Consider the following 12,655-nt stretch of genomic DNA (forward strand, 5'->3'; position numbering starts at 1 on the left):
AGAAAAATGGTTATCACAATACACAAATGAGAAAAGTGTTATTTTCTTTCATTCATCTTCTTTCCAAAGTACATTTTGGTACAGAACTACCTTTATTGTAAGAAAGAGATTTTGTATTTCAGACCTTTCCAAAATTTAACTTTTTTTTTTAAATTAACCTTGAGATGTTTGGTTTTTTGTTTTTTGTTTTTTTTGCAACATTATTCATAAAATCAAATGTGTGCTGATGTCTTTTTTTCCTTACAATATACCTCCTTCATGCCTTCCTCCACATCAGATGCTGCCTAATTTTGTAGAATTTTTAAGTGTCAAGTAAGTTTGTGTAGGCCAACATGTTTAACACACTTGAAATGTATGCAGGAACTGAATGTGCAAATAGTTACCTGTTTAGCATTCACTTTATTTTTTTTACCTAATAGAAATGTTCTTTGTTTGTGGTGAACCTTTAGATGTATGGGAAACGTGCCCCGTGGGAAGATCCCTCCAAGTGGGTCCTTGACACGTACCCATGGGGTTCTGCATCCTTGCCTCAGGAAGGTCCAACGTTACTGCAGTTGCGACCGGAAGATGTTGGCTACGAGGCCTGCACATCTACAAAGGAAGCCACAACGTCAAAGCACATCCCCCAGACCGATACAGAAGGGGACCCCTTGGTAAGGATGTCTGATCATTCTTCTCTAGCTAAGCCACTGTAGTTATTTTTAAGACTGTAGGTGTATAGTCATTAGCACTAGCTATATATGTAATATATATGTAATAGTATATGTAATATATATGCAATATATATGTAATAGTAATACATGGAACCAGCCTCATAGGAGTAGTCATTTAAACTTACCTTTAGTGCACTTTCCCTGGTTCAAATTTTTAAGGACAACAACAAAACATGTTTATCTAAAATAAAAAAAAGTAAGAAATCCTGAAACTGAGACAAACTCCACGACCACAATTTTTCTCTGATTATACATTATATTGTGGTAATATTCAAATAATCAGTATATTAAATATTATCACAATCTACTAGGTATTTAAGAGAAAACTAACGTTTATTCATAAATAAAAGTATAATCAAATGTACACAGAACAAAAATTCTGTACTATGTGTTTGCTAGCCTAATTCAATAAACAGCCTTCCGTTGCTTTCAGTTTGGAAGTTCTTAAGATTTATTTATTTTTATGCGCAATACTGTTTTGCCTGCATTTACGTTTGTGTGAGGGTTTCAGATCTTCTGGACCTAGTGTTACAGTTTGTGTGCTGCCATGTGGGTGCTGGGAATTGAACCTAGGTGCTCTGGAAGAACAGTCAGTGGGTGCCCTTAACCACTGAGCCATCTCTGTGACAATAGAAAGGGAGGTACATTTACCACTTTCTTTATTGTACTAGTGTATATAATTTTAATTTTAGAAGGAATACAATAATTTAAGTAAGTATATAGAACTCTAAGATATGAAAATATTAAGTACATAATGTAATTAGGAATACAATTATTTTTTAGCGTATCTTCTGTGTACTCTTATAGCATTTTACTAGTGAGAACCTCAAGAGCAATTCATTGTCCTGTTTGCTCAGTGCCAGAAGGTATCATCTAATACTAAACCTTGGTTCAGCTGTATTTGGTTGTGAAAACGTACATGCCTTCTCTGTCTTTGTTTTTATATATTTTTATAATTGCCATTGGAAAGCAAAAGTCTATTTCAGTTAATCTAAATAAGAAATCCTAGTAGGAAAATTGCTATTGTCAGGAGCATGTTTTTGAATCTTAGCAGGGATTACATGTTCTGGTATGCTGAACATTATTTTAAAAATGAAACAGACAATTATCATCACAATGTTAAATCTTGGCACATGCATACTGAGTGCTAAGATCTAGCGATCAGAGTGGGAATCATTTACAGTCTTAAAAGGACATAGTCCGGTAGTGGTGTGAGATGTGTGCTTACATAAACTGCCTAAGATGTAGGAGACATGGTGGGAGAAGTTAGTTGTGAGTCTGTTAAGGGATTTCACAGATGGCGGGGTTAAGCCGGATGTTGAAACAGGCATTGGCAATTTCCATGTGGTTGAATGTAGAGCCTCTAACTCTGAGGAGATATCACACAGGACACTGCCAAATGGCACAGTGAAATTAAGAGTTAGAGGCCAAATATTCATTGGTTGGAAGAATTAAAATGATAGACTTATCCAGCCGTTAGATTACATAGAGCCATTTTATTTTTACGGGTAGTTAAAACTTTATCACACAGACCGTGGACAGCCAGTGGGTGGTTTTGACTAGTGTTTATCTATTTAGATTTGTAGTTGCTTAAGATCTTTTTAGTAACAGATCAGAAGACAGAGCATGGTGTTTGGGTAACTGGCAATGTGAGACACACAAAAGGACATGTTAGAATCATAGGTATTATCTGGGCTGTGGGTATATGGAGAATGCAAAGGAAACCGAGGGAAAATGATGGCCAGAGACTCTACTTTGATCATAATGATGATTGAGTGATATGTAAACCTACCTTCTTTTCACAATGTCTTTTGATTTCAATATATAAAAGAATAACCATTAATCACAGAGTAAATCTCATGTGTGTGTTTATTACAGATCTCAGATTGGGAAATTATGCTAATTGAACCTACTATGTAGCATCATTTTTTATTTATTATTTTATGTATATGAATATTTTGCCAGGGTGTCTGTGTGTCTCTGTGTGTGTGCATGCATATATGTATATATATATCTGTACCATATATGCCTGGTGCCACTAGGGTCAGAGGATATTGTATAGTCTCTTTTAAAGTCAGGAGTGTGCGCAGACATGTTTCTCTTTAATAAACCATCTTCAGTCTAATGCTTTAAGCTTCAGACATTTTCACAAACTACTTTCATCTCATATTCTTGTGTAGGTGGTTTAATACATTGTAGGAGTTATGGCAGATCGTTATTGAGAAAAAATACCCTGAAAATTATCAAAATGATTTCAAAATACTCTATAACCATAGCCTCTTTGTCAAAATGACATTTTTCCTGGAATTGATGATTAGCAGTTCATTACTTATTTCCCAAGCACTTATTGAACACGCGTTCTTCTTTTTTCTTTTTGAACTGACATACTAATAATATCCCTAGCCTGACTACAGACCAAGAAATCTTCTTTTAGATATCCTCTCTCTATTTCTTTGAGTTGAAAGACAAAAGACAACATTGATTGCTGAAGAGAAAAAAAATATAGTTTGTATTTGGCACTAAGCAATATAAAGTTTATTGTACTGTTAAAAACCCTCAATAAGTAAACAAGTCCCTGACCCTCATGAAGACAGGCACCAATTACCCTGTGCCTTCCAAAATTGTCGAGCCATCGATTCGCCCAGTCTGCTTTTAAACATTCTTTTCTTCCTAGCTCCCGTCTCTATTAGTGGAACTGCAGATCTATTGAAATCCAAGCCTTTTATTTTATAATACATTGGAGAGCTGTCATTCTCCCCAGGTGCTTTCATGCACAAGTCCTCTCTACTGGAACAAACGCTACATTTCTCCTAGGAAGCTGAGACGCTTGAGACAGCCGCTCTTATTCCAGGAGGGGCCTTTTGTTCTCCGTGATGTATCAATCATATTTCAGCCAGAGCCTCGGTGACAACAAACACTTGACAGTGATTCTTTCCTTCTCCTTCTTCAGATGCTCACGGTCCGCTTCCTCCGGTTACCCCCTCTTGAGGTCAGCGCCTGAACAAGAGATGCAGTGTGCCGTGTGCAGCAGCTGGTTCTATTCCACTCTGTTGTCTCCCGCTGCTGCTTCTCTCAAGGGACAGTGCTTGCAAGCCTCTCTCTCTCTCTCTCTCTCTCTCTCTCTCTCTCTCTCTCTCTCTCTCTCTCTCTCTCTGTGTGTGTGTGTGTGTGTATTCACAACTTTCATTTGCCATTCAGTGCTCTCTGTTTCTCCCAGCCAAAAAGCTGGGAAGCTTGGCTTCCTCTCCAGCAACTAACACAGATGTCCAGCTGTGATAGGGTTTCCTTTCCAGTTTCCCTGCTGAAGTAACCTTCATTCACAGCCCCAATAAAAGAGTTATCTTACGACCCTATTTTGTTCTTCTGGATTAGGGCTGTAGTTATGTTTTGAGAGAAACAATTCAAGAGCCAGGTTGGTGAGCGAAACCTCCTAACTGTTATGTGCATTTTCATTTGGATGAGATGAGCAGAGACACTTCTGAGATGGCTCAGAGCCCTGCTCATTCTGGTGCTGGCTGACTCAATGCATGGTTACTCACAAGGATGTCTCTTTTCCTTTCTTCAGATGAATATGCTAATGAAACTCCAAGAAGCGGCCAATTACCCTGGCACACAAAGCTGTGACAGCGATAGCGTCAGCCACCTCGAAGACATTTTGGATACATCTATTGAATCCACCCTCTAAAGGGGGAAAGAGTTAGGCAAAGAACTATGCTTTTCAAAAGGTATTTCAAAAGACAGGTATTGTCACTAAACCACTGCCAGGATGAAAGTCCCCTGTCCAGGGTCCTGACCCAGAGTTGTGGTATCCACGGAGGCAGCAGAATTAGGTTGGAACTGCCAAGATGCTAAATTGAAATGGGAGCTTAAGTTTATTTTATTCCTAGGCATTTGTATAACCATGGAGTTGCAACAGCTCTATTGCTCGACTGGAAAGGGCCCTAAAGAGGGGCAGCCGAGTAGATTATACGCGGGATAGTGAGACTGGACTTTATTTTCTTCCTCTTTCAAAGTTTACAGTGCAGGCCTAATTTTTCTTTCTCTTTTTCTTTTTTGTGCCTTTCTTTTGTGTCCTCGGGGCGGAGGCTGCCCTTCTCAGGCCGGATCCTTCTGATCCGTGGAACTTCCTTCGTGCCACATGGTGCTGGTGACAGGGCCCCAGTAGAGTTCGTGTTGTGCGCTCACTCACTGCAGAATGAACCCAAGAGGCCAGTCCTCCCTAAGCACAAAGGGAATTGTGCTCCCCCCACAAAATAAAATCGCCTGTGGCAGACAGAAGGGCCAGCTTCCTTCTAACTGCCGTGCCCTCCTGAAGGGCGCTACCCTCTCTTAGGGTATGAGTCATGGGTTTTATAAGGTTGTTTTTACCACAGTGGTCTTTTCAAACCACCCGCCAACTCCCTGAACCAGAGTTTTATACCAATTATTAGTGAACACTGATGAAAGGCTTTTTAGGGCTTTATTTGTTTGAGCCTTTTCAGTGAAAGAAGGAACATTTTCTATGGTGCTGTCTCACTGCCTTAAACCAGATTTCTCCAACAGTTTCAACAGTTCGTTTCAATGCTAAACCATTGGTAATTTCCACTGTCTCTTCATTGACAGCCAAGCAACACGCCAGTTAACACAGCAGCCTCATTTTCTGTATATCATCTTTTTTTTTTTATTTTCCTTTTCTTGAAGAAATGGATAGGAGAAAGGTCCACATTTTTAATCCTATGAATAAAGAGATTTCTTTGCCTATCCTGCAAATAGTTTGAGAACCATAGAACCTTTCTTTGGCCATCACTTAAAAGCAGAGACACGTGGCCTCATTCTTCCTAGTTCTAAATGAAAGCATTTTGAGAGGTGGGAGATTCCTGATCTGGATCCAGCTGAGCTACAAGCACTGGATTCAGCATGAGCACAAACCATTTGGCTTCCCTTCCCTCGTGTTTATCTTTCAAAGACAAAATGTTAGTTTTGGGCGCACATTGTTTTGAGTGCTATTGTCATACACCAGGCATTCTGCATTAAGGGACACTGATGTGGTCAGTCACTGTGGAAGAGGAAGCATTTATACTGTACAAGAAGAAGGTTAGATTTGCACAGTCTACTGGGTAGGTATTGTAAATAATGATTTTCGTTTTCCAAACTTGCACAAATTCAAAAACAGACACAAATAAAAATTGTATTTTATCCTGTTGGTGTTAAGAGGCATCTCACCTGCTGAGGCTCCCTTTATGCTGCAAGCAGAGACAGAATGCAAACCCTCAAAGCTGTTATTATCTGGTGTGTTTGTCCTGTACTTAACAAGTTGTTGTGACAATGCAGGAGCCATCAGTGTTAGAGTGCGCATGCTTCAGAACTGTACATGAGGCCAGTACAATTTTGGATGAGTAACTATCTGAACATATATATCTCGTGGTGGGCTGTAAAGACAGTGTGTGAGAACTAATCAGTCGCTGGTAAAGGTACACCACCCACAGAGGACCGGTTCCATGTTTCTGAAACCTGAGGTCTATGCCATGGTATAGAAGAAGCTCTGTGCGCCTTTTAGGACATGATGTTATTGGTGCTACCCTCTGTGACCACCTTTGAGTTGGTTTCTGTAGAGCAAAATTAGCAACACGAGGTATCTGTGCAGATTTCAGAATGTTGCTGAGTATCTAGGTCCTTACACGGTGCTACTGCCCCTGAGGGATATCAGACTGAATTTATGCACGCAGAATTGTCACCCTGACTTTGGAACCTCAACTGTGGATCAAATCAATTGTGCAACATCAATCTATGTAGCTGGATGAGTGACTAGTCGCCCTTGTATGATACGTGAGCTAAGGAAACTGCTCATCTTTCCCTGCCACTTCGACACACACAGTCCACATATGAGCATAAAGAGAACTTCCTGCAATACATCCCAGTTGATACACCTAGTTTACAATTTAAACTAGTTTGTGGAACATTTGTCTGTATACATTTTATATTTTGTACATTTTTTGATGTAACATATCATGTAAATAGGAAGAAGCAGTGAAAGAAATCATCTGAAAAGTTTTGTAGTCTTTGTAAAGCCCTGACAATAAGTACTTGGTGTCAATGGATCTAACTGGATGATGTATTTTCTATTGGTTTATTGTTCCCCTAGCTTGTAAACCAGCTTGCATATATTTTTTTGCAAATGTGCACCCTGTATCTGTCTAAATTATTACTTTGCCATTAAAGTGGAATTATTTATTGAGAACAAGGTGTGGTGTCTATGTATGGGGAAATTTTGAATTATGTGCAGGGACATACTGAGCTATAAAATGTTTCTTCACTATTAATATACCATCCATAGGGATCTGCATTAATCTAAATTCCATAAGCATCATAGGAAGGGCTCCAAAGCTTTTAAGTAAATAAATTAACTAAATGAAGTATCTATGTAGCTCCTAGAGTGAAGGTTATTTATTCAGTGAATATTTTTTGAAAATTCTGAATGGTATTCAAATATGCCTGATATCAAAATACAAATTAATATAAAAATAAAATATCAATATTCACTGACTTAAATCAACTCATTCTGTGTTTGTTTTTATTCCATTAAGTTATCTGTTGGCCTTTTAATTCTAATAATGATATTAAAGCAAAAGTAATTGTGTGTGTGTATGTTTGTGTGTGCACGTGTGTGCATGCACGTGTGTAAAGAATGGGAGGGAAGGACAGGGAGAGGAAGAAAGACAAGGGCAGAAAGCCAGAAAGAGCTTATAAAAATGCAAAGAAACTTCCTTTAAAATTGCAATTTCTTTCCAAATAGCTTAGATAGTTCTTTAATCCTAGTAGTAGCATGCATACTTGGATACTTACTGATGTTTTAACAGCTAGAAAGCACTTGAATTACTTATAAACAGTGTTCTTATTTCTACATTCAGTTGAGAGATAAGGAAACTTCTACAGCTTATCTCATTCAGATTGTTTATGAATTAATCCAGTGTCTGGGCTGGTGGTGTAGCTCAGTGGTAGAACACTTACCTTGCATTTGAGAGGCAATTAATATTTTTTTTCATTTTTCACTGTGGGGGAGGGAAAAAAACCTTGAATATGACTCCTTTGAATGAAACATCACACTGCACAGTGGGAATCCAAACACCACCTTTCTTTCTTCTTGTATGTCTACAGAAACTCTGCAAATCTCTGTTTTCTCATTATAAAATGATGGGCAAAGTACCTGCCTCTTAGATGTCACTATAAAAATCAAATAATATTTATTACATGAAACTGAAATGGGTAGTGCATAGCCTTCCTATCATTGTCACCAAGAGTAACATAAAATAGTTATTGACCTGTTTCCAATATTCTTTAAAAAAGTAATGTATGGAAAAGTTATTTTTAAAATATTTTTTTTGTTTGGTTTGGATGCTAGAAACTGAACACAGGAAATTGTGTATGGTTAACACATGATCTATGACTATAGCCTAATCCATATTTTTGTAAGGATATGTGCTTAACTTAGTTTTCCCATGTATACTCATGGTTAGTGATTGTACTCATTCATAAGGTTTGTTAGAAGTACTGAGGAACAGACCTTAAAGTACTCTAAACAATGCCTTCCATTCCAGAAACGTTCAATGGATGCTTGTTGTTGTAATAACATTATCTTAAATTTTGAACATCAATAATAAAAAATAGCTGGGCTTCAATTTATAAATATATTCAATGTGATAGATGGCTGCTACTAACAGCATATCCTGCCAGGGTCTGAAAGAGATGACTCAGTGGTCATCACAGTTGTTCCCAGCACCCAGATCAGTAGGGTAACAATTGTCTATAATTACAGTGCTTAAGGTACATCCACATGGTGCATATAATCTCACATTGACACACACACACACACACACACACACAAACACTATATAAATATTTTTGTTAAAAGAGTATTTAGTTCAATAAATAAAATACTACTATATATTAACCCATAACATTATTTTGAAAACTGTATACATTAAATGCAGAAAACTTTGAGAAATGTAGCTGGCACATCTTAAATGCTACCCAAGTGTTAGCTATTATTATTATTATTATTTATTATTATTATTCCATGAAAGTTTATTATATACCTAACATATGCCAGGCTTCTTGTGGAATGAGATGAAAAACGATGTAACCTGTTTTTTTCACACCAAAAATGATGTGGGGAAAAAATCATTAAGATTTCCCTTCCACATGAAGTATCCATTATCGGGTAATCACCAGAATCTTTTAGTTTGGCTGCTAATATATTCAAAATAAAATATCTTGCTCATGTGTGTGACTTACTTGAAAGGTATATTTCTGTTGAATAGTTTACTGGGAAAGTCTAGAGACATTTGCACAATGTGGTATTCTCCATCATTTCTTGTGTACACAAATAAAAACCGTTCCTCACTTTATTAGCTTTGTACACCCACCAGTTTCCTTTTTCACCATGCTTACCATTTTGCTCTGGTTACGATAACAATAACGTAATGTGCAATCTAAATGGACTTATTTAACTACGTACAATAACTTTCAAGACAGCATAGCTATGTAAGCATGTGTCGCCAAGTGTAAGCATATGAGAGCTTATAATCTCTCGTATGCTGAAAAATTTCAGAAGGTAAAAATGAAGGGCTCTATCCTCATAGACATATTTAGGACAGGTTGACAAAACAACAACAACAAAAGATTATTTAAAAATTCTCAAACCATTAGCTGTCAAGTAGAAGAGTGAATGACTGATCTGTAGGATAAATATTAATCTCAAATCTCATTAAACCATCAATGAAAATTGCTTAATGTATTCTAATTTATTCGAAGAAGGAAATCACGAATTACATCATACGTGACATTTTGTCTGAGCCAGATTTGGAGTGATGCCCACGTGGTCTACCTGTCTGCCTCAGCCGTGTCCCTGGGATTACAAACGAATGCCACACATCCAGGTTAGAGCACTATTTTCTTTCAGGAAACATTCTTCTTTTCACTCTTTGTACATTCTACTGTGCCATGTCAACGTTTTCATTTTGTTTTAGATGAACCTTTCACAACCGTCAGATTAGGTCAAAGGTCTGAACCATTTAGTTTTCCAGAACTGGTGAATGAATGGGTAGGATGGAGAAAGAGGAAGAGAGAGACCTGCTTAAAAGATTGAGCTCATATAGCCTAGAAAAGATTTAATTTTCAATAATGATGTGCTGAATAGAAGTAAATTTTGAGTATATCAATACATTCCTCATGCTAAATGAGAATATTAAATGGAAGAAAAACCACCTTTGGAAGTGATATTTCCTAGAAATCCAGACAATAAATATTAATAATTATTAATTATTACAAATAATGCAACTAATAAATAATTATTATTTGACAATTATTATTAATTCTAATAATTAATTAGAAAGCCAGACTACTAATGAGAACAACTAATAACTGGCAACCAGAGAAGAAAATAGATAACCTAAGTTCTTGCTATCCAGTGAAGACAGTATATATAATACTTTATATTCAGGGTGCTTTCCTCATTTAGATGCAATGATCTGGAGACTTCCTTTTAAATCATGTGTGTCTTCTGCTCTTCAAATCTTGGTTGCCTTAGTTATGTATAGGGCAATTTAAATATGTGAGGTTTCTTTTTTTGAGCAAAGATGCACCAAACAGTTGGTAATGAAATGTTAGAGTCTAGAAGGCAGGTGGCAACTGAAAAATTCCAAAATTAAAACCCTTAGCATAGGAAGAAGGACTGGAATTAATTGCACTTTGGGATGGTTCCCAACAAGGAAGATCCTAAGTACAGCAGACTGAAAATAGGACTAGAGGGGCCCGGCACTGATCTTCACAGTGCCTTTGGGTCCCCCCATCCCAAATTCCTTTGGGTTTCCCCATCCCAAATTTTGCTCATATATTTGCATGCATTTAATATAACACTTGTCAAAAAGTGTGTAACTGAGGAATTATTGAAATGAGTCAGAATGTCACTGTTCTAGTCATTCTGTATGATCAATTTGGGATGAGATTTTATACCCTAAAATAATAATAATAATAAATAATATTAATAAAGTATGATAAAGATAATAAAGTGTAGCCAATATTATGTAGTCATTCTCTACAAATAATGTGTATCTATCCAACATCCCCCAAAAGACAGTAGAAAGTCTACAAAGATAATTATACTCTAACCAATAACACCTGTGTATGCTTATCAGACAATTTAGTGGCTTGTTATTCAATCTATGTTAATCCTGTGGTCATTTTGCATAAAGTGCTATATGAAGTATAGAGCCCAGTACAAACTCCATTTAGAGAGTGTAGTAAAGTGGTCATTTGCTAAGAATTGAAGGTTTGTTATCCAGTTTCCAGACAAGGGTCCTTGCTGGCAAGATTTTATATTGCATTTCCTGATTTCTTTTCTGTAGTGCACTGGACGAGGTAGTCTCTTTAAGCCTTTTTTTGTTGGAATTTGAGACTTAGTGATGGAGCTTTGCTAAACAGAAACCTGATTGTGGTTGGTTTGTCTTATGAGGTTTAAAACATGAACCAGGAAGAACCAAATTTAGCTTCCTGTAGTTTTCACTTGTACAATGTGGATACTCTGTAGCCAGTGTCACTTTTACAATATAGCTACTGTGTAGCCACAGGGATGCCTAGTATCAATAGGTTTACAAGCAAGGGAAATTCATCTTCTCTATGTTTACTTGAGATGCTTTATGTAACTCAGACTAGGGCAGAAGAAGAAACACAAGAAGAAACACAAGAGCCATATAGGCAATTTTAGATTTTCTCATGACCACCTTAACAGAAGTAACTACTTATACATTCAACATTCTACTTCACTGATTAATAGAACTTTTTTATACAATACCTTTTACATGTTTTGCAACTTTCATTATGTAATTTTTTAAAAAATCCTTAAAATTCATGTACTATATGCTTAGAGATCAGATGTCAAACTTCAATCGGAATAATTTGGTCTGTATTTAGATTTTAAGAAAAAAATTGAAAAGATTGAGATAAATACTGAAAGTATCAGTTTTGAGTTTACATTTTAGTAACTACCATGAAAATAAAACTAAATATTGAGTTCCTAGATTGTACTGTTCTCAGGTGCTGAAACCTTTATGTGCTTGGTGGTTGGTACCGAATAGGACAACAGAGTTCTAGCCACACTTGATCCTGCTTGCAGATGCTGAAGGCTTTCAGCTGAAATGCATACAAAGAGCTTGGTTCAGAAACCTTATACATTGTATCAATTTGAGGAACTAATTAAACTCATGATCCATATAGTTTCACTCTACAACTTATCTCTGTACGGAGAAGTTACATTTCTTTATCTTTAAACTTTGGTAATGTCTTAGTTTCTGTTTTCTTTGGCTATTACAAAATCACTAAAGGGAGAAATGGTACAGTCCACCATGATGGTGAAGTCAAAGTAGCAAAAACTTGAGGAAGCTGGTCATGTCACATGACAGTCAGAAGCAGAAAAGCCTGGAGCCCGCTGCCACTTTGTTCCTTGTCTCTAATTTTACAGTTCAGAAGCACATCCAGGGAATGGCGCTGCCCACAATGGCCAGTTCTGCCTACATCAATTAACAGGATCGAGATAACCCCCATTTCCTAGGTAATTCTAGATCTGCTACATTGAAATTAACACTAACCATTACAGCTAACCACCACCCATGTCGTCTTTTCTAATATTTTTCCATGTATATAAAGCCATAAATTTAATCATGAAATTATTAATTGGGACTACCTTTTCTTTAAATAGCTTAAAATTCTGTATCCACCTATCTTATCTATTATATATACATATTTGTAAATATATATATTTGTACATATAGTTGTATATATATATATATATATACACACGCTATTGCTAATCATTCGTCATCTCTATTGTTGATACATTTTTATAACAGTAACAGCAAATTTTTCTTGCTGTCTAACATTGTTAGTGCAACAATAAAGTTATACCATGA

The 12,655-nt window shown here is 36.7% G+C and overlaps 1 protein-coding gene across 4 annotated transcripts in view; it reads left to right on the forward strand.

Annotated features, from left to right (window-relative positions):
* The window catches only part of Nav3 (neuron navigator 3), a 324,118-nt gene extending 318,742 nt beyond the window's left edge, over window positions 1-5,376 (forward strand). For all 4 annotated transcript variants that reach the window (XM_052165326.1, XM_052165327.1, XM_052165329.1 and 1 more), the window contains 2 exons: window positions 450-653; window positions 4,279-5,376. In XM_052165326.1, the coding sequence (XP_052021286.1) occupies window positions 450-653; window positions 4,279-4,398 (324 nt within the window). In that variant the 3' untranslated portion in view covers window positions 4,399-5,376. The remainder of the gene's footprint in view (window positions 1-449; window positions 654-4,278) is intronic.
* Window positions 5,377-12,655: the final 7,279 nt, after the last annotated feature.

The sequence above is a fragment of the Apodemus sylvaticus genome, chromosome 20 (genome assembly GCF_947179515.1).
Source record: "Apodemus sylvaticus chromosome 20, mApoSyl1.1, whole genome shotgun sequence".
Taxonomy (NCBI): Eukaryota; Metazoa; Chordata; class Mammalia; order Rodentia; family Muridae; genus Apodemus; species Apodemus sylvaticus.